The following is a 27887-nucleotide window of genomic DNA, read 5'->3' on the forward strand; positions in this document are numbered from 1 at the left end:
CAGCGGCATCAGCGGCTCCGGCTCTTGTCTTCATTTCGCGTCGGGCTGCGTCGCGGAGCAGCTGTGGAGCGCGCGGTGCTCCTCCTGCTGCTTCCTCACCGCTTGTACCCTCCTCGTGTGTGCCTTCTTCTTCTTCTTCTTCTTCTTCTTCTTCTTCTTCTTCTTCTTCTTCTTCTTCTTCTTCTTCTTCTTCTTCTTCTTCTCCTGGAGCGGGCTGTATTTGATTCGCCGCGGGGTGTTCGTCCGCACCGCGCTGCTGTTTCTGTTCGCCGAGTGCCACTTGGGCGAGTCCGCGGCGCAGCCTGGGCACCGGGGCTCTGCTGGTGGTCCGGCTGCGTCATCATCTTCATCGGCGTCATCAGGGCAGTGTGCCTGGTCTCTCTGGGCGGACCCCGGGCCATCTGGAGACCCGTACACCTGGCCTATACCTGCTGGGTGTTTTTTTGCTTGCGCGGCATGCGGACCGGCTCCGGCCGGCCACAGGGACCGGCGGGACGGGGTGCTGCGGCTCCGTGACCGGGGCGGAGGAGGAGGACATCCCGGTCTTCAAGAGGAGGCGGAGGTCCAGCTCCACGTCGGCCTCGGACATGATGGCTCACGGCAAGTCCCGCCGCAGGACTTCCCTGCCGTGCATTCCGCGGGACCAGGTAAGACATTGTTTGTTTGTTTGTTTGTTTTGTGACCGTTCAGTTCACTTAAACCCCACACCGCGTCGTGCTCTCTCTGGCTGACGGTGTGACACCTTTACGCGCGTTTCCGACGGGACAGATCATAATAACACACTTTATTATTATGATGCTCATGATTCATGTGTTTCATGCATGTACCGATGCACGTGCACGTTTAGTCTTGTAGTGATTTAACACCTGCAACACGCTTCCTTTTCTCTGACGCTGTTAACGCGGGCATGCGCTGTGTGTGTGTGTGTGTGTGTGTGTGTGTGTGTGTGTGTGTGTGTGTGTGTGTGTGTGTGTGTGTGTGTGTGTGTGAGAGAGAGATAATCAAATGTCACCAATAAGTGTGTTATTAGAGAGCACATGTGTGTGCGCGCGCACATGCATATGTGTGAGGTCACATGTAAATATGTAGAAAGCGTCTGTTTGTGGGTGCTGATGGTTTGATTGGATCCTCGTGTGTCCTCATAAGAACCTCCCATTGGAGATGATGACAATATGAGTGGAAATAAAAACACACATTAGTCACATTCTGATGTGATCATTCAAATTAAACTTAAGAATAGAATGTGTCAACATTATAACATTTCTGTTGGATGGGACCAAGAAGCCATGAATGAGTTTGTTACTCTCTTGTTTTCCAACTCCAGCTGATCATAGAAAAAAGGGGAAAAAAACACTGATTTCAACTTCTGGACATACAAATTTTGTTGGTTTATCTTTTATTTTAATACCTATTTTTAAGTGAGACATTGTTGTGGATAATCATCTAGCTTGTGTTTTTTAAATGTGCTTTTCTATATATATATATATATATATATATATATATATAAGATTATTATTATTATTATTATTATTATTATTTATGATCATATGTCTTTCAAGCCGTCAGGGGCCATGTACAATTAAAATTTCTCTAATATTATAACATAAATCCATTCAATTTAAAACTTTCAAAATAAAAGCACAAGATATTTTTCTTACATTTATTTCAGACAAGGTGATCGTACCTCTTTCAAGCCGTCAGGGGCCACGTAAAATGAAAATGTCTCTAATATCATAACATAAATCAATTTAACTTGAAACTTTCAAAATAAAAGCACAGGATATTTGTCTTACATGTCTTTAAGAAAAGGGGATCATGAGTCTTTCAAGCCGTCAGGGGCCACGTAAAATGAAAATGTCTCTAATATCATAACATAAATCAATTTAATTTGAAACTTTCAAAATAAAAGCACAGGATATTTTTCTTACATTTACTGTCTATTACATGACTAATATTTCGCCATTCGGCTCGTTTTCTGACAGACATTGAACACACTACTCCAGTCAGTCGCTCTCGTCTCCTTTCCTTCTTCCACAAAGTCTTCCTCTGAAACTCAAACACGCTCAGCTCGTGTGTGTGTACAGTTTCTTCTCTCCTGTAGATGACGAAGCTCTCCAGAGGGCAGTTGTACCTGAGAGGAGAGGGGGGGTGAGGGGGGAAGGGGGGGGGGGTCATCAAGCGTCGGCGGTGGTGCAGTATTTATGAAGCGTGGCAGCCGAGCCGGAGGGGACACGAGCACTCTGCTGCACGAGCAGCCGGAGTATGAAATACAGCATCGGCCGCTGCACTGCTGTGTTAGATGGTGGAGAGGGATTTATTGTGTTGTGCTGAGGCCCCGCCCCCTCCTCTCCACCTCCTTCCGTCTCATGGATTGTGGAGGTCTGGATCGTACTGCGAACTATTCATTCACTCTGCCATACTCGATGAATGTGTTGATGTAACTCTGTAACGCGTCATTCGGGTCACATGACTTTTTTTTCCTGTTTTTTTGGGGAGTTTTTCCTGATCCGATGTGAGGTCAAAGGTCAGGGATGTCGTATGTGTACAGATTGTAAAGCCCTTTGAGGCGGATTCGTAATTTGTGATATTGGGCGGTATAAAATAAACTGAATTTAATTGAAATGATCTTCTAGAAATGTACCGGGAGGTTTCTATGCTGTCGATATGGTATTGTCTTAATATTTGAGGATTTCGACATGAACTTTTCTTTTTTTACCCGGGGTCTCGCTGGAATGGGTATTTTTTGGGGGGGAAGGCCTCTGATGGTGTTTTTTTTAGGTCACATGGTATTGAAAGGCTCTCGTCTGTATGCAAGATAACAATAGCCATAAATACATAAATAGTATGTCTAAAATATTTTCTTTTCTTTTCCTTACTTTACAGTTCCTTTCCCTAACTCTGTTACAAAGTCAGTTTATTACATAACTGTTATCGTTCAGCCACTTGGTTTCATCCAAGATAAAAAAGATGATGACGTTTCTTCTTCTTTCGTGCGAGAATAACTAATTAATTAATTTCTAAGAAACTTGGGTTGGCTTAAATCTGGAGGTCAGAGCTCGAATAAGGCCACGCGTTGCGTCACACATTCATCATCTCTTCCTCATGTACAGTATGTGTGTGTGTAAGGAGGGGGAGGGGGAAGGGGGGTGGGATCTATTTGAGGAAAGGCCCTCATTCTCTCATTGACGCAAATACATTTCCAGGGAGACACGAGCAACCTGTTCTGGCTTATTATACCTTTAATGAGATAATGGAGAATATATATATATATGTATATATTGATATATATATATATCAATATATATATATCAATATATACGTATATTTATATATATATACAAATATATATATAAATATATGTATATATTTATACGTGTATATATAGATACATATATATATATATTTATACGTATATATTTATATATATATTTATAAATATATATATATATATATATATATATATACGTATATATTTATATATATATAAATATCTATATATATATTTATACGGATATATTTATATATACATATATATTTATATATATATATAAATATATATATATAAATATATATACGTATATGTTTATATACGTATATATATATATATACGTATTGTTTTATGTCAACACATAAACCTTTGAACAACCCATTTCACCAGAGACATTATTTCTATTGGACTTTTAAGACATATAAACAACACTATTCCCCATCCTCTACCTTCAGTGAAACTTTCATCCAAAAATACATGAAGATTAATTATAGATAAAAAACTTCTGGTTTTAATATATCAGGAAAAAACAAAGATGGATGAATTCTAATTCAATGATAAATGAAGTGCAAATGTCCTTGAGATTTGGAGTGAGATGTTGTGTTATGTCATAACCTGAGGGACAGTGAGTGACACACACACACATTCAGAGAGAGAGAGAGAGAGAGAGAGAGAGAGAGAGAGAGCGATGGACAAATTAGCGTGAGGGAACCTAATGAGCTTCTCTGTCAGATAGAAGGAGAGAGAGGAGGAGGGGAAAGAGAAAGAGAGAGTGTTGAAAGATTGAGGCACCTACACAAACACACACACACACCACGGAGGCGACTTTGTATTGATCGCATGTTGTTTTTAACATGTGTGAGTTTGTGTGTTTTTGGCTACACACGTGATGTGAACATGGAACTGCATGTGTGTGGTGTGTGTGTGTGTCTGTTTGTGTGTGAGTGTGTGTGTGTGTATGTGTGTGTGTCAGAGGAGAGAAACAAACATGAGTGAATGAGAGACGCCTCAATGGCCCTATAGTGATGTAACACTTGGGCCTGTAGACACTAGCTCACACACACATACACACACACACACAGAGACATATACACTCACACACACACACACACACACACACACACACACACACACACACACACACACACACACACACACACACACAGACAACACTTACTGTCAGCTGCCAGCCTCATATGGATGTTGGTTTTTTCACATATTTTACATTACAATCAGCAGCTGGCTGATATAATATATATATATATATATATATATATATATATATATTATATATATATATTATATAATATATATATATATATGTATTATAGATAATACATAATATATATATAATATATATATATATATAATATATATATATATATATATATATATATATATATATATATATATATATATATATATATATATATATATATATAAAATATATATAATATATAAATAATATTCAGATATAGAGACAAACCTTAAAATACAAATGTTTGTTTTGATGTGAACAAAATCACTGCTGCTTCACTACATCTACTACATCAAATACAGGTGTGTGTGTCTGTGTGTGTGTGTGTGTGTGCACTCGGTCAACAGTCTGCTGACAGTGTGTTTGTGTGTGTTTGCCTCCAGCCCGCCTGTAGATTACCCAATCAGATAATCAAGGGTATAATTGCATCACAGTGTTTTTCCCCCCTTCCATTATCCCTCATAATGCATGCATATACATCACACACACACACACACACACACACACACACACACACACACACACACAGACCCACATCGGTGACGTACACGCAGCATGTGATCGCCACAGACCGTGTGTGTGTGTGAGGCTCGTATACCTGCTCCTTTGAAACGGGCCTTGAAGTCATCGTAATGATGGAAGTGGACCGTGAAATGGCGGATAAGAGAATACTCAATTACTTTTCCCTCTGATGTTTAAAATAACTCTCAAAGCGGATATTTCGGGATGAAACGGCCATCTTTTTCGAAACTGGTGACACAATGGACTCATTTAGTTACCAACGAACACGGTATTTTATTCATTTTAAGACTCGTGCATCCTTCATACTCATTGAATGTGTATGTGACTCTGTAATGCTTCATTCTGGTCACATGACATATTCTCTCCATCCTGGAGAGGGATCCTCCTCTCTTGCTTTCCTGAAGGGTTCTTCACTTCTTTATTCCTGTAAAAGGGTTTTTTATTTATATTTTTTGGAGAGTTTCTCCTGATCCGATGTGAGGTCAAAGGTCAGGGATGTCCTCTGAGGGGAGTTTGTTATTTGAGATATTGGGCTTTATAAAATAAACTGAATGGAATTGAAAATCCTAAATTACCAACGCTCTGGCATTTTGTGATGTAATGTAACTTGTTAGTTTAATAAAAGTGTATTTTATAACTTTATCATCTGAATCTCATTCCCAAATCTGTCAGCAGCTCCGTTAACACTGTGAACTAGAACGGGCACTCGGTAGAGCGCATACCTTCGCCGCAGCCACATTTTGGCATTAGTTGCATGCCAAATGGATAAAAATTGGTAAATATGTGTATATATATATGGTAAAAAGAAGATGTTGACCTTTTCATGACCTTGACCTTTGACCCGATCGATCGCAAAATCTAATCAAATGGTCCCCGGATAATAACCAATCATCCCACCAAATTTCATGCGATTCGGTTTAATACTTTTTGAGTGATGCGAATAACACGCATACAAATAAATAAATACACAGCGATCAAAACATAACCTTCCGCATTTCTTATGCGAAGGTAAAAACTCTTGGCTCAGAGCCAAGTTTGAACACATAGACACACATGACAACACGATGTTGGGGCCCATGACGTCATCGGCCAATCAAAAGTCTTCGTTTTCAAACGGGAGATATTTCACTTCAAACTTCACAGATTGGAAGTAAAGAGGGGAACGACACACAGAAAAACAATGGTTCCTAAATGTTCTACGAAGAACCATCACCTACTGAAGAACCATTTTTTTCATTTGAGGTACCTTTATAGGTTATTTGAAGAACTAATTCAGGAAATGGTTCTTTAAAGAACCCTAGTTTCAATGGTGCCTTAAATAACCATTTTGTAAGGTTCTTTGAGACACCTTTATAGGTTCTTTGAACAACTCTAAGAGGAAATGGTTCTTTAGAGAACCCTGGTTTGAAAGGACCTTCAAAAATGGCTCATTAAGGAACCATTTGTGAAGGTTCTTGAAGACACCTTTATAGGTTCTTTGACGAACACTTAACGAAAATGATTCTTTAAGGAGCCCTGGATTAAAAGGTTCTTCGTGGAACCAGAAATGGTGCCTTAAGGAACCATTTTTTACGGTTCTTTGAGACACCTTTAAAGGTTCTTTGAATAACTCTTTAAAATCCTTTTCATAAAAAGTAACTTCAAAGAACCTATCAAGGTGCCTCAAATGAAACAATGGTTCTTCAGTAGGTGATGGTTCTTCGTAGCCTTTTAAGGAACCATGTGAGAACCATTATTTTCCATATGCGATGATTCATTCATTGTGTTTTGAATTTAGTTTCATTAAATGTATAATTTATGAATTATATCTGACCTCCCCTCAAAGGTCAGTTTATATTTTATTATGAACTTCCTTTAAAGCATCGAAGGGTTTTTAAATCAAGGATTAAATAGAGTCATTACCTTCGCATTGAAAATGCGGAAGGTTATGTTTTGATCGCCGTGTATTTATTTATTTATTTGTATGCGTGTTATTCGCATAAGTAAAAAAGTATTAAACCGAATCGCATGAAATTTGGTGGGATGATGGGTTATTATATGGGGACCATTTGATTCGATTTGGGGATCGATCGGGTCAAAGGTCAAGGTCAAGATCACGAAAAGGTCAACATCTTCTTTTTACCATAGCGCGGTCAATTTCTATCCAATTGGCAACTAATGCCAACATGTCCATAATTCAATGCCCAATCTTGTGATATGCGAAGGTATGCGCTCTACCGAGTGCCCATTCTAGTTAGTTATGTATCAAAGTACTGCGGTTCTTTAATTCAGAGTCTGCAGCTGCAGTGCAGAGACAAACAATAAATAATATAATATTATGATAAATAAAATGAATTAGAAAGCTGAGAAGACGAGAAAAAAACCGGACTGCGGGATTCATGAGGGTAATATTTATAATATTATTATTATTCATTATTAATATATTATATTTTATTATTAATATTATTACTCAATATTTTAGTTTGAAAAATCACTCTCTCTCTTTCTCTGTTTGTATCACTTTTATTATTTCAGCATTCCTCTGACATTCTCTCTATGTCTGTCTCTCTTTCTCACACACACACGTTCACACACACACACTCACACACACACACACACACACTCACACACACACACACACACACACACACACACACACTCACACACACACAGACACACGTCGGTTTTCTCTCCCCCGCTCACCCGATTTCCTCTCTGTCCAACTTTCACAGGACAAAAGCCAAAGGCCGTATTATTGTGTCCTCATCTGCCATCGCTCACTGTGTTATGTAAGACACTGCTGATACGCGCGCGTGTGTGTGTGTGTGTGTGTCTGTGTGTATGTCTGTGTGTGTGTGTGTGTGTGTGTGTGTGTGTCTGTGTGTGTGTGTGTCTGTGTGTGTGTGTGGGTGTGTGTCGTTGCCTGGCTTCACTCCTGATATGTCTTCTCTGAATTCACAATCATACGCTCAGTTTAAAATCTACATATATATAGATATTGATATATATGTGAGTATATATGTATATAAATGTATACGTGTATATATATATAAATATGTGTGTATATATACATATATATTTATATATATATGTATTAATGTGTATATATATGTATATATATTTGTGTATATATATATGTATATATGTGTATATAAACGTGTATATATTTGTGTATATATATGTGTGTATACATATATATATATATTATATATATATATATATTAGGGCTGTCAGCGTTAATCTATGTGATTAATTTCGCACTAAAATATTTTAACGCAACTTTGTTTACTTCCGGTGTTCGTTGAAGTTTTTACACTCAAACCGAGTGTCAAACCGCGGCAGTACGGTTTAACACTGTGTGGCAGCGTGGGGGGTTAAGGCACGGCTGCAGAGGTGGGTGTGGTTCAGGGAACGGTGTCTGATTGTCATCAGCTGGTCTGATGACAATCAGACCAGCTGATGACAATCTGTGTTTGTGTATCTGCGAGGCTGTGTCTTCAAAAGGAGCTGGATGGACTGAAGACAGGAGTGGAGTGCTGAGCAGAGACACGGGCTGTGTCTACTACCGCGCACTTGGAGCTGACTTTCAGTGTTCGAAGTGCGCCACTGAAAAATCCAGCAGAATTCAGTGCACTGAAAGTACCCGGATGGTGCACTGCAAACGGGCAAAAAATGTAGTGTAAAACGATGGACACTACTCGCCCTAAGCGGCCGCCATCTTGGCTACGTACCGGAAGAGGAGGAGCCCTTTCGCCAGCTTTTCATTTTATTTCTAAAACAATGGCAGACAGCACAAGCGGTAGACCACGAAGCTACAGACCGTAAATGTAAGTATCAGCGGTTATTACACATTGTACTGGTATTACAATGTACTACTAACATGCCATTCTCAGATTAGTGAGCATACCTAGGTAGCATTAGATGTCATTGGATCTGCATGGCAGTTATGATAAGCTAGCTGGCTAATCCACCACCCGGCCAGTCCGACGAAGGTGCACTTTTATCGGACACTTTTCGCTTGACGAGCGGGGCAGGTCGGCTCCAGGCGCTTGCTCCAGCGGCAAGTCCGACGACAGATAGCTATGTCAGTCATCGGACAGAGTTAAACAACGGATGTTCTGTTAAACAATCGAAATAGCAATTTTAATAATGGATTAACAATGGATATGCTCAGTTTAATAACGGGTTAACATGACACCATGACGTTTGCCCACACGCCGCCCGATAATTAATACCGTTACGATAGCTATCTAAGCTTGTCCTTCTAGAAATAATTGTAGCTTTCAATCATCGTTGTGTTGTTTTTTTAATGTCGTGTATGTATTAATTTAAATGTAATCGTGGTCTGGGACAGAGCACTGAATGGCTATCCTATTTCTGTTTCCTGCCCCAGAGACGTTTCCTGGAGGTGCTGGTGCTGGTCCTCTGCTGCCCTCCCGACATCTGGCTCCAATGACCTCTGGCACCTCACATCCACCTCCAGGGCCTTTAAGAAGATGGACCGCCATCGCGTCTTCAGTATCCCGAAGGACCTCTCCACAACACACCTTTGACAGGCAGCAGTTGTAGCTTGGAGGTGGACAGGCTGCCTGAAGGGGGTCATGAGGCAGATGGGTTGGGACAGGCAGGGGGAGCCACCATCCCCAAGGATACAGTATCCTGGTGGAGGGTATGACTGCTCATAGAAGATGGGGCTGTTATTCAGGACCCTGGCATCATGCACTGAGCCCGGGGCCTGTCGAAGGCCCTGGCCACCACCCGATAGGAGGTGGCGCTGGCAAGCCAAAAAATAAAAACTAGACGGGAGATCTCGGGGCCCCAACCATGGTCAGTCAGCGCCCAGCACAGCCATGAGGGCGTTGAATGACTCCCGGTGAGCCTGAAGTCCACCCTCATGTCACTGTGGCCATCACAATACAACGCCAGCAGTGGCATTGTAACATGGATACGGCAGCGCCGCCTGGGACTGGGTGGCTGCTGTAGAGTGTGGGGAGGGGAGGGGAAGGGAAGATTATATTAATATGTAAGTCATTTTATCAATAAAATGTTGTCATTCTATTTTGTAGTCTTTTATTGCGTTTTCTGATTTATATTAGAATTGATGCATGTTTGTAACAACAAATTAATATGCCTGTGTGTTCAATTGCTAATTGATTCCTGTATCAGGGTAAACTTCACTACAACAGAGATGTGTATAAAAGTACAGTCAGTCAAAATAGGCCTATTACTGTGTGAATTCAAGCAGATGATGCCTATCATTTCAGTGGATAATTCTTAAAACTAATTGGAATCTAGGGACAAACATGTACAGATTTGTCATGTTTTATTTCCATATGGTGTGTATGTGGATTGCAAAGAAGAAGGCTACTTCTGACAAAGATAATTGAGAATTTAGCATACCTAGCGAGGAGAATTTAATTACAACTACTACAAGAAGCTATGCTGTGAAGGTAAGGCAAAATCACACAATTAAATGTACATATACCATCTCGACTTCAGCCAGAAGGCGGAGGCTCCTGCCGCGATTGTGGAGGTATCGCAGTTTCCACATGGGGTGGAGAAAGGTAAACAAGGGACAACAAGAGGGCAAGAAGTGCATTCATTTGGTCACTTTAAGGGTTAGGGTATCGCAAGCAGATTTGCATACGTCACTCCCGGCTTAATTTCGCGGGTGCCGTGAACAGATTTGCGTCCGTCACTTCCGCCAAGTGGTGAACGGTTAAGTGTTCCATTTGAGACAGCACTGGCTTGATACTGATGGCGCCGCGGACGGCCGCCTCGGTGCGTTGGTGCGCGATGTTTTTTGTTGTTTTCGTCTTAAATACTGTTTTCTGCTGTGATTCCCGGAGCTCTTTCACCAGAGAAGAGCTCATGAACATCAGGGGAACAACTCCAGCGGATTTATTTCCAACGTTTTTAACTTCTGTGGAGTTACTGGACATTTTTGTAAAAGGTGTGCTCACCTTCGCCCACGCGGTGAGACGCCGCCGGAGAGGGAAACGCTCAGGGGCGCTTGTACGGCTACGGAAACGGGGATCTCGTACAGCGCTGCCGGGCATATTTCTCTCCAACGTCCGCTCACTGTGCAACAAACTGGACGAACTCCAGCTGCTGGTGGGGAGAGACAGAGACTTCTCCTCATCCTCTGTCCTGTGCTTTACGGAATCATGGCTAAGTGGATCGATACCAGATTCTGCGCTCCAGCTCGCTGGCTTCCAGCTGTTCCGAGCGGACCGGGTCACGGAGCTCTCCGGAAAAACAAAGGGTGGAGGAATCTGCTTTACCTCAACAACGGCTGGTGCAACGACGTAACGGTGATTCTACAGCACTGTTCGCCGGACCTGGAATCTTTATCATTCACTGCAAACCCTTCTACTCCCACGTGAGTTCGCTTCATTCATCCTGGTCGGAGTTTACATGCCGTCGCAGGGAAACGTGCACGAGGCACAACAGACCCTCGCTGAACAGATACGGTGTGTGGAGCGGACCTTCCCGGACTCTTTAGTTATTGTACTGGGATTTTAACAAAGGAAACCTCAGCCACGAACTCCTAAATATAGACAGTTAATTAAATGCCCTACCAGAGAGAAGAGCATTCTGGACCACTGCTACACAACAATCAGCAGGGCCTATCACGCCGTCCCTCGAGCTGCACTGGGAAACTCTGACCACGTCATGGTTCATCTGATTCCTCATACAGGCAGAGACTAAAGCTCTGCAAACCTGTGGTGAGGAAGTTCAAGAAGTGGACCAGTGAGGCTCTGGAGGATCTACGGGCGTGCTTGGACTGTACTGACTGGGATGTCTTCAGGACTGCTACCAACAGCCTGGATGAGTACACAGAGGCTGTAACTTCCTACATCAGCTTCTGTGAGGACAGCTGTATTCCATCCAGCTCCAGGGTGAGTTATAACAACGACAAACCCTGGTTCACAGCGGAGCTCAGGAAGCTAAGACTGCAGAAGGACCAGGCATTCAGGAGTGGGGACAAGGACCTGTACACAGTCAAAATACAGGTTTAGCAAGGCGGTGAGAGATGCTAAACGACTGTACTCTGAGAAACTGCAACAGCAGCTCTCAGCAAACGACTCTGCTTCTGTCTGGAGAGGGCTCAGGCAGATCACCAACTACAAGCCCAAATCACCCCACTCCATGAACAATGTGCTTCTGGCAGACGAGCTCAATGAGTTCTACTGCCGCTTTGAAAGACAATGGAGCAGTCCTGAGACAATCCCCCACAGCCCCATCAACAAGCCACAGACCATCAGCCCACCCTCCCCCAGCCCATCAGGGGCTCACACCTCTGGAGCACCCTCCATCAACTCAGCGACGACCCTCGTCATCCTGGAGAGAGCTGTCAACAGGCTGTTTAAAAAGCAGAACCCCCACAGCAGCGGGCCCGGACTCCGTCTCCCCCTCCACCCTGAAGCACTGTGCTGACCAGCTGTCTCCGGTGTTCACCGACATCTTCAACACCTCCCTGGAGACATGCCACGTTCCAGCCTGCTTCAAGGCCTCCACCATCATCCCGTCCCCAAAAACCCAAGATCACAGGACTCAATGACTACAGGCCCGTCGCCCTGACCTCTGTGGTCATGAAGTCCTTGAACGCTTGGTCCTGTCACACCTCAAGACCATCACCGACCCACTCCTGGACCCCCTGCAGTTCGCCTACAGAGCCAACAGGTCTGTAGACGATGCAGTCAACATGGCCCTTCACTACATCCTCCAGCATCTGGACTCCCCAGGAACCTACGCCAGGATCCTGTTTGTGGACTTCAGCTCTGCTTTCAACACAATCATCCCGTCCCTGCTGCAGGACAAGCTCTCCCAGCTGCACGTGCCCGACTCCACCTGCAGGTGGATCACAGACTTCCTGACCGACAGGAAGCAGCACGTGAGGCTGGGGAAACACGTCTCAGGCTCCCGGACCACCAGCACAGGTTCCCCCCAAGGCTGTGTTCTTTCCTCTGCTGTTCTCCTGTACACCAACAGCTGCACCTCCAGTCACCAGTCCGTCAAGCTCCTAAAGTTCGCGGATGACACCACCCTCATTGGGCTCATCTCTGGTGGGGACGAGACCGCCTACAGGTGGGAGACTGACCACCTGGTGACCTGGTGCAGCCAGAACAACCTGGAGCTCAACGCTCTGAAGACAGTGGAGATGGTTGTGGATTTCAGGAGGAATGCAGCCCCACCCGCCCCTCTCATCCTGTGTGACTCCCCCGTCGACGCTGTGGAGTCCGTCCGCTTCCTGGGCTCCATCATCACCCAGGACCTCAAGTGGGAGCTGAACATCGGCTCCATCACCAAGAAGGCCCAGCAGAGGATGTTCTTCCTGAGGCAGCTGAGGAAATTCAACCTGCCAGGGAGAATGATGGTACAATTCTACACGGCCATCGTTGAGTCCATCATCTGCTCCTCCATCACCGTCTGGCACCCTGCAGCCACAGCCAAAGACAAGTGCAGGCTGCAGAGCATCATCCGCTCGGCCGAGAGGGTTATCGGCTGCAATCTGCCTTCCCTCCAGGTCCTGTTCACTTCCAGGTCACTGAAGCGGGCCAGAAAGATTGTCGCTGACCCTCCCACCCTGGACACTCCTGTTCGAGTCCCTCCTCGGGAGGAGGCTGCAGTCCATCAGGACAAAGACCACCCGCCACACCAAAGTTTTCCCGTCGGCAGTCGGGCTCATCAATGGAACCCGGACTGACTGACTGTCACCCCCAGGACTACCACCTCTTCTTCCACCTTCCTCTCTCCTCCTTCTTCCCGCTCCTTCCTCTTCCTCCCACTCCTCCTCCCTCCTCCTTCTTCTTCCCTCCTCCACACACGTCACTTTAACATGCACTTTAACTTGAGGCCTCCTCCACACACATGCCACTTTATTTGCATGCACTTTAACTTAAACACACGCCACGCGTAACATACACTTTTAACTAAAACACACCACTTGAAGCACACACCCAAACACTTTCACATTACTTGTTGTCTTTCTGTCGTGTTGATTGTTGTTTGTTTGTCATGTCCAAATGTTGCACCTTCCACCAAAAAAAATTCCTCGTTTGTGTAAACATTCCTGGCAATAAAACTGTTTCTGATTCTGATTCTGATTTATCAGCGACGCAGTGTACTTCGTTAAGTGCGCGGTAGTAGACACAGCCACGGTCTGCGGTCCGGAACAATAAAATATATTAAGAATAACAATCCGACTACTCATTCCATGGTGCTTGAAGGGGGAACCTACTGGTGACGGAGAGACACGTGTCACACACTGTTTCCGTTTTTAAAACAATTATTTCTCCGCGAAAATAAGGAGCATAAATCAGTTTAACTCGTGGATGAATCAGTCGGGTTTCCTCCTGCTCCTCCTTCCTCCCGTCTCCCCCTCTGATACACAGAGGAACGGAGGGGCGACGTGTCGGGTGACGCGGCGCGGAAAGAACTCGTCACACGAAACCTTCACCGTGATTGGTCAATCCGTTTGTCTGTCAACATTTTGGGAAAGAAACAACCAATGAACACTCAGTAAATCACAAAGGACATCCCACCTCACAGGTGAGGCTCTATAGCAGCCTGTCAGTCAGAGAGCAGAGAACACGGCGCGAGGACAATGAGTCTCATTGAATAGAGCTGAGATTGTTCTGGAATGTTTGATGTATAACACGTGGGTATGTGTCACATGAAAACGCCTTTAAAAGGTGAATTTACATTATTTTGTAAAATGTATAAAATGCCCCCAGCCTCCAGAGGGTTAACGTGACATATGTGAATGTCAGTCAGTTACCAAGGCCACTGGTTCTGCTGCTGTTCAATGTTAAAGATGACAGGACCAATGTGTCTCAATATGCTTCTTTTTACTAATCTGATGTTTCACTGAAGAAACAATTCATCATCCACAATATTAAATACCTCGCTGGCACTTTATAGGTAGGAGCCTCTTTGAAAACACAGCTCTGTGTGAAGTTTGGTCTTTAAAAAGATTAATCGCGATTAATGAATTTCAATATGTGCGATTAATTAGTTAATTTGTTTTAATTGATTGACAGCCCTAATATATATTGATATGTATATATATCTGTGTGACCTGTTTGGTCCTTTAGTTCTGATGTCATCGCATTCTCTTTGTTCATTAAGCTTTATTTTCTCTCTTTCTCTCTCTTCTTGTTCCTCCTCTTCCTCCTCCTCTTCTCACTCTTTTCCTCTTCTGACCTCATTCAACGAGGAGTTCAATGAACACGACGTCCTGATTGGATGAAGCGTCTTCAGCCTGAAGCCTCTCTCTCTCTCTCTCTCTCTCAGGATTCCTCCTCTTTCATATTCTGTGTCTTTTTTTTTTTTTTACTACGTGTTATCCTCACACACAGACACACACACACAGACACACACACACAGACACACACACACAGACACACACACCGACACACAGTTTATGGACTATATTCCAGCTTCTCTTTGCATCGATGTAGATGTAGTCTACGGGATATGGCGAAGGGATATGGCTCAGATAAACTATGAAATTAAATAAAATAAGATTGTTTTACACCTTTATCGTTGTTATATGTTCATCCCGTTGTATTTATATATTTATTAGAGTCGCCAGAGAGATTTAAGTCCATTTATTTGCATTTGATTTGACTGCTAAAAGTGAGCTTGATTAGAATGTAGGACACACACATACACACAACCACACACAACCATACACACAACCTTACACACACAACCACACACAACCATACACACAACCTTACACACACAACCACACACACACATACACACAACCACACACAACCATACACACAAGCACACACAACCACACACACACACACACACAACCACACACACAACCACACACACACCCACGCACACAACACACACACACACACACACCACACACAACCACACACACACACACAACCTTACACACAACCACACACACACAACCATACACAACTATACACACAACCACACACACACAACCATACACACAACCACACACAACTATACACACAACCACACACACACAACCACACACCAAACTCTACACACACAACACACATACACACAACCACACACACACACAACCACACACACACAACACACACACACATACACACAACCACACACAACCACACACAACCACACACACCACACACACAACCACACACAACCACACACACAACCACACACAACCACACACACACACACACACACACCACACAACCACACACACACACACACACACACACACACACACACACCACACTCCACACACTCACACCCACACACACACACACACACACACACACACACACACACACACACACACACACACACACACACACACACACACACACACACACACACATGCCCGAGGATGTCGGTCGCTGCCTGAAGCACAGTTCATTCATCAGGGGAAAAGACATTTCCAAATATAATGATGTTTTACGAATATATATATATATATATATATATATACACTGTATATATATAGATATACACTGTATATCTATACATATATATAAAAATAAATAATGTAGATGAATGTATAAACATAAAAAAATATATATGTATATATTTATATATAAATGTATAAACATAAATAAAGAATATATGTATATATATATATATTCATATATATAGATATATATATATAAACATAAATAATGAATATATATATGTATATACATATATATATATGTATATACATATATATAGATATATATAAAGAGGGGAGATTTACAAATATATTGATGTTTTATGAATATACTGTATATATATATACTGTATATACATATATTTGTATATATCTATAAGTGTATATATAAAGAGGGGAGATTTACAAATATACGCTCGTGCTCCATAGCTGCTAAACATCAGTATGTTTATAAGTTATCATTTATGATTTAAAGTGCCGCCTCACGGTGACTCTCAGTCTCGTTTCGAGAAGTCAAACTTGAGTTTGTTTTTTCTCGCAGTGGATCATCCCGAGTTTTAAATGTCCGTCGCGTCAGTCGAGCTACGTCAACGGTCTCTCTCTCTCTCTCTCTCTCTCTCTCTCTCTCTCTCTCTCTCTCTCTCTCTCTCTCTCTCGCTTGATGGAGTGATGAGATCGATAAGCAATCCCCCCCCGCCCACACACACACACCATACACTGATTGGAATCAATTAGCATTGGCCGCGCTAACGTGGTGTTGAGGCACGACGACGACGATGATGGTGATGGTGATGATGATGATGATAATGATGATGAGTGCATTTTTCACGTTTTGTGAGTGTGTGGCCGGATGAGTCATCATCATCCAGCCCAGGAGGCCCATCTCTCACACACACGCACACGCACACGCACACGCACACGCACACACACACACTGGAAACAGGAGGAAACGGTTGATTTTTTTTTTTTTGGGTGCCTCCACTAAAAACTTCAAAGATGAGTTACTCAGAAGAAGAAAAAACTGATTGCCTGACCGTGAAAATGTAATTACGGTTTCCTCTCATTCAACAACATTGTTTTGACTGGTTGACGGTGTGAGAGAGAGAGAGAGAGAGAGAGAGGGATGAAGGGAGGAGGAGGAGGAAGTAAAGGGGGGAAGTTCAGTCATGCTGCATTAGTAGCTTCTTGTCTGTAGTTTCTAGCTTTCCAGATTATGTGGCAGCCAGAATGAGACTTCAAGAGAGCTCTGAGCTGATCTCAGGTCAGTGCAGCCCTAAAGGGAAAGGGGGAGGAGCAATGGTGTGTGTGTGTGTGTGTGTGTGTGTATGTTTGTGCGTGTGCGTGTTTGGCATAATTTTGTGTCGTTTTTAAAGGAACTCATTTTTGATTCGTTTGTGAGTTCATAGATATTTTCTTACATTTCAAACCTTCAAAATAAAAGCACAGGATATATTTTATTTTATGTTTTTAAGAAAAGGTGATCATATGTCTTTCAAGCCATCAGGGGCCACATCAAATGACAATTTCTTAATATCATAACATAAATCAATTTAATTTGAAACCTTCAAAATAAAAGCACAGGATATTGTTTGTTAAATTTCTTTAAGAAAAGGTGATCGTATGTCTTTCAAGCCATCAGGGGCCACATAAAATGACAATTTATCTAATATTATAACATAAATCCATTTGATTTGAAACCTTCAAAATAAAAGCACAGTCTATTTTTCGTAATTTTTTTAAAGAAAAGGTGATCATATATAGTTCAAGCCATCAGGGGCAACATAGAAGGAGCATTTCTCTAATATTATAACATAAATCCATTTCATTTGAAACCTTCAAAATAAAAGCACAGGATATCGTTTGTTACATTTCTTTAAGAAAAGGTGATTGTATGTCTCTCAAGCCATCAGGGGCCACATACAATGACGTGGCGGGCCAAATTCGACCCGCGGGCCTTGTGTTTGACACCCGTGGTTCAGATTGAGTGTTGAACTCCTCTCATCTCCAGCAACGCGACCATCTTAATAGACTTTTAATGAGTCAACAAGCAGAAAGCCCCGCGGTGATAATGCACGTTACTTGCTGCTCGGTTGTCATGCATCGTCCTCACAGGAAACACTCGGCGAGTCGTGGGCGTGACGTCACCGCGGCCAACTGAGCCCCGCGCAACTATTTTATGGTCGAGTCACTTTGATCTTTGTCCCGACGTCTCCGAGCAACCAGGTATTTGTTCTTCTTCAATACGACTGGTTTTCAATGTGCCACACGGGTCCTCTCCTCTCTCGACCAACCGGCGAGCATATGAGTGCATTGGCAGACGCAGAGGTGAGGGGGCGGAGCCGAGAGGGGGCGGGGCCGAGAGGACAGAGGAGAGAGGACAGAGGAAAGGAAGTGTTCATGGACTACCTTATTGACAATGTCAGTTGCTTTGGATCCAGATTCTTACGACATCTGAACGAATATCTTCAGGAATCGAGAGCGCAAGTTGTTTTTTTAACCCCGAAAGCGAAGGATGCAGAGACGGCACTCAGCGAGCATCATGGGACGCCAGCAGGACCCCGCACACCCCCACAGACAGGTGCAGGAGTGGCTTAACCCTTTAGTCTGGGTGTGTGTGTGCGTGTGTGTGAGTGTGTGTGTCTGTGTGTGTGTGCTCGATGTACATGAGCTCTGTCTGTGTGTGTGTGAGTGTGTGTGAGTGTGTGTGTCTGTGTGTGTGTATGTGTGTGTGCTCGATGTACATGAGCTCTGTCTGTGTGTGTGAGTGTGTGTCTGTGTGTGTGTGCTCGATGTACATGAGCTCTGTCTGTGTGTGTGTGTGAGTGTGTGTCTGTGTGTGTGTGTCTGTGCTCGAGGTACATGAGCTCTGTCTGTGTGTGTGTGTCTGTGTGTGTGTGTGTCTGTGTGTGAGTGTGTGTGTCTGTGTGTGTGTGTGTGTGCTCGATGTACATGAGCTCTGTGTGTGTGTGAGTGTGTGTGTGTGTCTGTGTGTGTATGTGTGTGTGTGGGGGGGGGTTGTGTGTGTCTGTGTGTGTGTGTAGTGTATGTGTGTGGGTGCTCGATGTACATGAGCTCTGTCTGTGTGTGTGTGTGTGTATGTGTGTGGGGGGGGGGTTGTGTGTGTCTGTGTGTGTCTGTGTGTGGGTGCTCTATGTTCATGAGCTCTGTCTGTGTGTGTGTCTGTGTGTGTGTGTGTGTGTGGCCATTTAATCAGCGATGATGAGATTGTTTTAATAGGACAACTTGAAGCGTCTAAATTAAGCTCTGGAGGTTTTTTTAGGTCAACGAGAGAGAGAGAGAGAGAGAGAGAGAGAGAGAGAGAGACACGTTGTTCAAGACAAGCAGAGAAATAACAGAGTGAAGATGAAGAGTGAAGATGAAGAGTGAAGAGTGAGATTCAGTGTCACTCTTGTTCCGTTTGTTTTTTGTACGGACATCATTTCATGATCCTCAACTCAGTCGAAGAGCATCGATTAATAAAAATAACTTTATTTAAAAAACAGAGTTTACAAAGTGATCCACGGAGAATCAAGGCCCAACAAATGGAATATTGGTATTCTAATATTGATATTATAATCTATAGCTCAGGGAGATGAGCGGCGCGGTCGATGCGTTGCTCATGGGCAGACGGCCGTGTGGCATTCAGCTCAGATGAACACACCTGAGCTCTATGGAGCCAATCAATAGAGACTGTATACCTGTGACTGATCAATAAGCCGTGCAACTGTTCCACCGTTCTGCAATCACCACACGTTGAACTTGAACAAAAGAAAAGAAATAATAGAAATAAAATAAATTAAAATAATTAAGATAAGAAAAAGAAAAAAGAATAAAGAAATATATATAAATAAAATAAATATAATTAAATAAAACTATAGAAATAAATGAATTATATATATATATATAAATTAAATAAAAAATGAATGGAATAAAATGAAATAAAAAGCTGTTTATTTAGATGTCGGACATGTCTTGACTTGGTCATTCTAAGATCTTTTTATATGTTTCCATCTAAATGTATAATTATTTCTCTGAATGGATACGTGTTTATCTTAAAACATCGATGATGTTATCAGCTTTTTACAAAGATCCTGTTTCACTTGGTTCATCATCATCATCATCACACTCCACTGTTTCGTACGGCCTTCTGTTCCACTGCACTGCGTTCGCTGAAGGATGATGACCCATATTTTCTGTGCACCGCGTGTACTAGAATACCCCGGAAGCCTTGACAGAGTCCCAAGGGGCAATTCTTGTCCACGCATGCCTGTGAGTGTGTGTGTGTGTGTGTGTGTCGTTGATTTACCCATTGACCATGTGCTCCGCCTACTGTCTCCTGTGGGCCTTTATGCTCGGAGGAATCAATAACCTTCTTCCTCTCCTCCTGAACGATGCTCTGCAACTCTCCATCCGCTCAAATGCTGATGCACGTGAGCTCGCAACTGTACACACACACACACACACCGACAGGCTTGTTCTTTTTCCTTTTTTTTTTACGCTCAAATATCAGAAATCTAACGGATGAAAGGCTCTTAAAAAAAAAAAATGCAACACACACACACACACACATGCTCCCTCTATCGCCCTCTCGGCCTGACATTCGCGGAACAGAGAACCATTACTGTGCCGCAGGTAATAGGTAAATGTCACAATAGCAGGATGTCATAAAGCTCTGGAGTGGTCTAATGGGTTTTGTTCAGGTTGAGGTGACACATGCACACACACACACACACGCACGCACACACACACACACACACACACACACACACACACACACACACACACACACACACACACACACACACACACACACACACACACACACACACACACACACACACACGTGCTCTTTTCCTGGAAACTCTCTTCCCGGCTGCTCGCTGCTGTTACTCATCGCTCCGCGTCTCTGGACGCATGAGACACGTTTGAAGAGCTCGTGCATTTCTGTGGGGGGAGGAAACATTCTGGAGTCACCTGCCACCCAAAAACAAGAGGGGGGGGGTGGGGGGGGGGGTTCTGCTGTTAGATTTGACGTGTCCTCCGCCGGCTTTTTCGGTTTTGCACAGAGTGAGTAACGATGTAGGAAAGAGTGAAACAAGACAACGATGTACGAGAGAGAGCCGGACGGCCTCGGGAGGCGGGCAGATGGGAGGATGAAGGCTTATGTGGAGGGAGAGATCACGTGTTGGCACAGTGGGGGAGAGGAGGAGAAGGCAGGAGGAGAGGAGGAGGCAGGAGGAGAGAAGGAGAGAAGGATGCAGGAGGAGAGAAGGGTGCAGGAGGAGAGAAGGATGCAGGAGGAGAGAAGGATGCAGGAGGAGAGAAGGAGAGAAGGGTGCAGGAGGAGAGAAGGATGCAGGAGGAGAGAAGGAGAGAAGGATGCAGGAGGAGAGAAGGGTGCAGGAGGAGAGAAGGATGCAGGAGTAGAGAAGGAGAGAAGGATGCAGGAGGAGAGGAGGAGAGAAGGATGCAGGAGGAGAGAAGGAGAGAAGGATGCAGGAGGAGAGATGGAGAGAAGGATGCAGGAGGAGAGAAGGATGCAGGAGGAGAGAAGGATGCAGGAGGAGAGAAGGATGCAGGAGGAGAGAAGGATGCAGGAGAAGAGAAGGATACAGGAGGAGAGAAGGAGAGAAGGATGCAGGAGGAGAGAAGGATGCAGGAGAAGAGAAGGATACAGGAGGAGAGAAGGAGAGAAGGATGCAGGAGGAGAGAAGGATGCAGGAGGAGAGGAGGAGGCAGGATAAAGGAGGAGAGAAGGATGCAGGAGGAGAGGAGGAGAGAAGGATGCAGGAGGAAAGAATGAGAGAAGGATGCAGGAGGAGAGAAGGAGAGAAGAATGCAGGAGAAGGAGAGAAGGATACAGGAGGAGAGAAGGACGGAAGATGATTGTATCCATAATCCTATCATAACAATCAAATTGAGCTTTTCATATTATTCCATTTAAAAACATTTGTTTCCTTTTACATGTCGAGTATTTATATTTATTTACTTGTTGTCTCGTTGTTGTTGTTCTTTTGGAGCAGTGAGGAGAGGAGGAGGAACGTGTTTCTGTTCTTTCTCTGCTTGTCTCTCTCTATGTCTCTCTCTCTCTCTCTCTCTATGTCTCTCTCTCTCTCTCTCTCTCTCTCTCTCTCTATGTCTCCTGAGAAGTTTATGTATTTATTCTCTTAATATGTCTCAGTGAGAATTATGAAGAAAAAGTGACTGTATTGGTAAAAAAATAAATAATTATTTGACGAGTTTCACATCACATGACCAAGCAGAAGACAGGAGGTACAGGTGTGTTCCTCCTGGGACCGTAACATTATTTATTTAGTATAAACACACGCACACACACACATCCTCTTCCTCTCTCAGGTATGAAGATAGAGTCGTGTGTGTGGCGTGACGTTCGCTCACCGCGTCATCGATGCGTTGCACAAAGAATGATGATCTCATTTATCTATCCCCTCCTCCTCCTTCTCTTCCTCCTCTTCCTCCAGTCGTCGAGCAGCAGCGTGGTGGTGGACGTGGCGGCGATGGGCGAGGCCCGCGGGCTGATCTCAGACCTGCTGGCGGACCCGTCGCTGCCCCCCGACACCTGCAGCTCCCTGAAGGCCGTCAGCTGCCTCCTCAGCGCCACCGTCAGCCTCCAGCCGCTCCACCGGCTCCGCGGGGCCGCAGACACACACACCTGCTCGGAGGAGGAGGAGGAGGAGGAAGAGGAGGGGGAGAGGGGGGCGGGAAAAATGGAGAGGCTGGCCATTCCAAAGGTAGATGTTTGACTTCCGTAAAAAAAAAAAATTTCATTCTTGTGTCTTTTGTGTCATTTCCTTTCTTTAAAATCATTTTATTTTGAAGTTTTCACAGGTGACAAAAAAACAACAACAAATAAATAACAATTACATAAAAGCATAACAAGCAACTATACGAACAGTAAGACACATAAATCACCATTCTCCATATATTGAACCGACTATAACAAATGGATTTATATTTTTCTTACCACCATTTTATTTTCAATGCATCCGGGCTACTTGTGGAAACAATTAAAAATCATTTCCAATGGCTCATTTCCGATGTCAAATATTTAAATTAGAAGTCACCAATTAATCGGAAGCGATCATTGGCCGCCTATAATTACTAATCGCCCCAATTGAATGATAGTATTTGATTTACAGTAATTGTGCTCAATCACAACTGGTGTATATAATTGTATGAAGCGGATTATTACAGATTCTTTAAAAAAATAAATAAACCTGAGGGTCCGGGGGCCACAAGGTGATTCAAAAGATAAAAAATAAACAATAACATATTTTTGTAGCTTTTCTTTCTTATTGCGCAATAACAAATATCAACTCACCTCCCCAAAAATTCATCGCTCATATTATATGAGTATGAATTCAATATCACTTCATTTAAAAACTAGAATGGGCACTCGGTAGAGCGCATACCTTCGCATATCACAAGATTGGGCATTGACTTATGAACATGTTGGCATTAGTTGCATGCCAATTGAATAGAAATTGGTAAAATTGGTAAAAAAGAAGACGTTGACCTTTTCATGACCTTGACCTTGACCTTTGACCCGATCGATCCCAAAATATAATCAAATGGTCCCGAATAATAACCAATCATCCCACCAAATTTTATGCGATTCTGTTTAACACTTTTTGAGTTATGCGAGTAACGGCGATCAAAACATAACCTTCCGCATTTTCAATGCGAAGGTAAAGAGTGTTCCGCAGCTTTGACATTGACTTTATAGGTTCTTTGAAGAACTCTTTCAGGAAATGGTTCTCTAAAGAACCCTGGTTTGAAAGGTTCTCTAAAGAACCATAAATGGTGCCTCAAAGGAGATGTGTATTGCATCTCCTAAACATTTTATCTCGTGCTCAGATGTGTCGTCATAATATCTCATCTTACAGCCTCGCATTCCCCCAATGCAGTGATTCATATGTATTTAGCTCTTGTATGAAAAATAAAGAGACTGTAAGTAGAAAACATCCACGATGAAATGCAGCGATCCATCGAGTATTTTCAATATTATCGTCAGCTTACAGATATTTCAGATCTGCACTTAAAGCTGAATTCACTCAGTTATGAATTCACAGTCATTGATCTCCACCAAAAGCCCTTTCACTCTTTCTTCCTCCGTTCTTTCTTTAAATAATAGATTACTTTGATGAGCTTTTCTCGACAACAGGAGGAACGTGTACCGCAGAGCACTATGAGGTTGTGTGTGTGTGTGTGTGTGTGTGTGTGTGTGCGTGTGTGTGTGTGTGTGTGTTTATCTGCTTCAGAAGTGAACAGACGAAGAGGGATGATATGCTTTTCTACAGTAGAAGTTACATCCTCTGCTGCCCTCTATAGTCCTGTGTGTGTGAGATTACTCTATGTACATGAGCTCTGAGTGTGTGTGTGTGTGTGTGTGTGAGAGAGAGAGAGAGAGATATGTATTTATTTATGTATTTATGACATTATTATTACTATCCATATGAATTGTATATTTTTGTATTGATACTTTGGCAATATTATATATATAAAATATATTTTATAATATATATATATATAATATTTTATATATATATAATATATATATAGATATATAATATATTTTAGAATATATATATCATATATATATAATAAATATATATAATATATATATATATAATAAATATATATATATAATATATATAATAAATATATATAATAAATATATATAAAAAAGATTTATAACAGCTGAGTGTTTGTCGATATTTGAGTTTTCTTAAGCTGTAGCAATAATCAGCAAATAATCAGAAGAAAAAAGCTGCAATATTTCAGTTGATTTGTAATAATCCATAATGAATGACATTTTTGTTTTTTTTTTTGCATTACAGAAAATAAATAACTTTCATCACATATTTATTATATATAAATATATATATATATGCAGAGAGAGAGAGAGAGAGAGAGAGAGAAAGATTGACATCTAAGTACTTTTAAAATAAACAGGATTGGGCTGGAAAAACCAACATGGCCGCCCTCTAGTTTGATGTCTTTATGTTTCATGAAGTAAATTAATGTCTCGGAGCTATTCGAGCGGACCCAGAAGCACGACTCCAGAGACAGCACTGCAAATAATGACCTTTACTTAGAAAGTAATTCAGAACAGAACACTACGAAATATCTTGACTCAAGTAACGCGTGAGGGTTGGGCTGGAAACACGGGACAATCTGGCAGAGGACAAGTGAGGGAACCTGAGTAGACGGGGACTAACGAGGGAATGGGCAACAGGTGAGACGGGCATGAAGACCAGGTGAAGGTAATGAGGGACTAACGAGGGAGTGATCAGAGGCAGGGGAGAGAACAGGTGAAGGGAGTTGGACTGACGAGATGGGAAGCAGGATCTGGAATGACGTGATAGTTAGTGAGACAGGGTGAAAACAAAAAAAACTGTTACAATCAAAGCTTATTTGTTGAATAGTTTTTTGTTAAAACATGAAAATGTCCCTGAGGCTGATGTTTATTTTCCAGTCCGAAGTATAACACTATTTGTACCTGCTTTTCTTTTTTTAGGTTCTATTTAGTCTCTCGATGCACAAACTGTGTGTTACTTTTAGGGTGTTTTTGACTGTTTTTATGGTCGAATAGAGTAAATGTTACCTGAGCTCAGAAGCAATATAGGTCATGTGACCAGAATGAAGCATTACCGAGTTACATCTATGTTGTTTCCCAAAAAAAGATGCAATTTATTCCTCATCATTTATTGATGGCAGACCTGTTTGTGTCGCAGCGTCTGAGGCGGAGTCTTCCTCCAGGGCTGCTGAGGAGAATCTCGTCCACCTGGACCACGACCACCTCGGCCACCGGGCTGCCGACCTTAGAGCCGGGCCCCGTGCGGCGGGACCGCTCAGCGAGCATCAGACACGCCGCGGACAGGTGACGCTCACTGGCTCACGAATCAGCAGGACGACGACAGTGTTTCAACAGTTTAGTTTCAACAGTTTGACGGTTTTCTTAAATCAGTGACTCGTGGAACAACTCGGTGATGATGACCATCTCCAAGAATCGCTCCATGTCGGCCTCCGTCATCACCTCCAACCACCTGTACAGCAAACCACTGGGACAACCAGGTGTGTGTGTGTGTGTGTGTGTGTGTGTGTATACTCATTGAGCAATTTTTTTTGGCTTGTATTACTTTTTAATGCTTTTTATTACTTACTATTAATAGTGTGCATTAATTACTTTTAATACTTTTGAATTACTTACTTTTAATAGTTTGTATTACTTACTTTTAATAGTTTGTATTACTAACTTTTAATGTGTTTTATTACTTACTATTAATAGTATGTATTACTTACTTTTAATGTTTTTATTACTTACTATTAATACTATGTATTACTTAGTTTTAATGGGTTTTATTACTTACTATTAATAGAATGTATTACTTACTATTAATAGAATGTATTACTTACTTTTAATGGGTTTTATTACTTACATTTAATAGTTTGTATTACTTACTTTTAATGTTTTTATTACTTACTATTAATACTATGTATTACTTACTTTTAATGGGTTTTATTACTTACATTTAATAGTTTGTATTACTTCCTTTAATAATGTGTATTACTTATTTTTAATGTTTTTTATTACTTGTAATAGTAGTATTAGTTACTTTTCATGTTTTGTATTACTTACTTTTAATATTATGTATTACTTACTTGTAATGTTTTGTATTACTTACTTTTAATAGAATGTATTACTTACTTTTAGTGGTTTTTATGACTTACTTTTAATAATGTGTATTACTTACTTTTAGTGGTTTTTATTACTTAATTTTAATAATGTGTATTACTTATTTTTCATGTTTGTTATTACTTACTTTTAACGCAACGACAGAACCATGACGTCAGCATCGCTCTCTCTTTTTCCAGCAGCCCCGCCCCCCTCCGGCGCGTCACCTCTGGGCTCTCCGTGCCGGTCTCCTCCCGCTCAGGCCACGCCCCTCTTAAGCCCCGCCCTCAAAACATGTCCGACGCAGCAGCAGCAGCTCCTCCCTGAGCCGTCCGGGCCCCCGACGGAGCGAACCCCCGCGGTGGCCCGCAGGAGCCGCCACAGAGCCTTAACGCACAGCCAGAGCGCCCCCAGCTCCACCGCCCCTTACTGGAGGCCTCCGTCACTCTGCGGCAGGTAAACACACCGGAGTCATTCGCCTTTGTTTGTATGTGTTGGACCTCCCACCACTAGGGGGCGGAAGGCCACTGTCAATTAAGACACATGCCAATATAAATTGGAGAGGCACGAGGACCCAGGGGTTGCTAGATTGACCGTTGGAGTACAGGTGAGAATGTGGGTTTGATTACTTTCATTTTTTGGGAATAGAAAAACGGGTTTTGGACAAGGAACCTATATTTTTGGTTTGTGTTGGAAGCCGTAAAACTTTATCGAAATGTTTGATATA

At 42.6% G+C, this 27887-nt stretch overlaps 1 protein-coding gene and 1 long non-coding RNA gene across 2 annotated transcripts in view; both read left to right on the plus strand.

The window, feature by feature from the left end:
• The first annotated feature begins 264 nt into the window (after nt 1-264).
• Nucleotides 265-27887, plus strand: part of LOC130211336 (cGMP-inhibited 3',5'-cyclic phosphodiesterase 3A-like) — a 38811-nt gene continuing 11188 nt past the window's right edge. Inside the window, exons 1-5 of the mRNA XM_056442074.1 lie at nt 265-647; nt 22944-23120; nt 26220-26365; nt 26453-26559; nt 27361-27616. Of these exons, the coding sequence (XP_056298049.1) occupies nt 588-647; nt 22944-23120; nt 26220-26365; nt 26453-26559; nt 27361-27616 (746 nt within the window). The 5' untranslated portion in view covers nt 265-587. The remainder of the gene's footprint in view (nt 648-22943; nt 23121-26219; nt 26366-26452; nt 26560-27360; nt 27617-27887) is intronic.
• Nucleotides 8589-10085, plus strand: LOC130210928 (uncharacterized). The gene is made up of 2 exons (XR_008834881.1): nt 8589-8854; nt 9421-10085. It is a non-coding gene; the product is annotated as an uncharacterized LOC130210928 (long non-coding RNA).

This window comes from Pseudoliparis swirei, chromosome 20 (genome assembly GCF_029220125.1).
Source record: "Pseudoliparis swirei isolate HS2019 ecotype Mariana Trench chromosome 20, NWPU_hadal_v1, whole genome shotgun sequence".
Taxonomy (NCBI): Eukaryota; Metazoa; Chordata; class Actinopteri; order Perciformes; family Liparidae; genus Pseudoliparis; species Pseudoliparis swirei.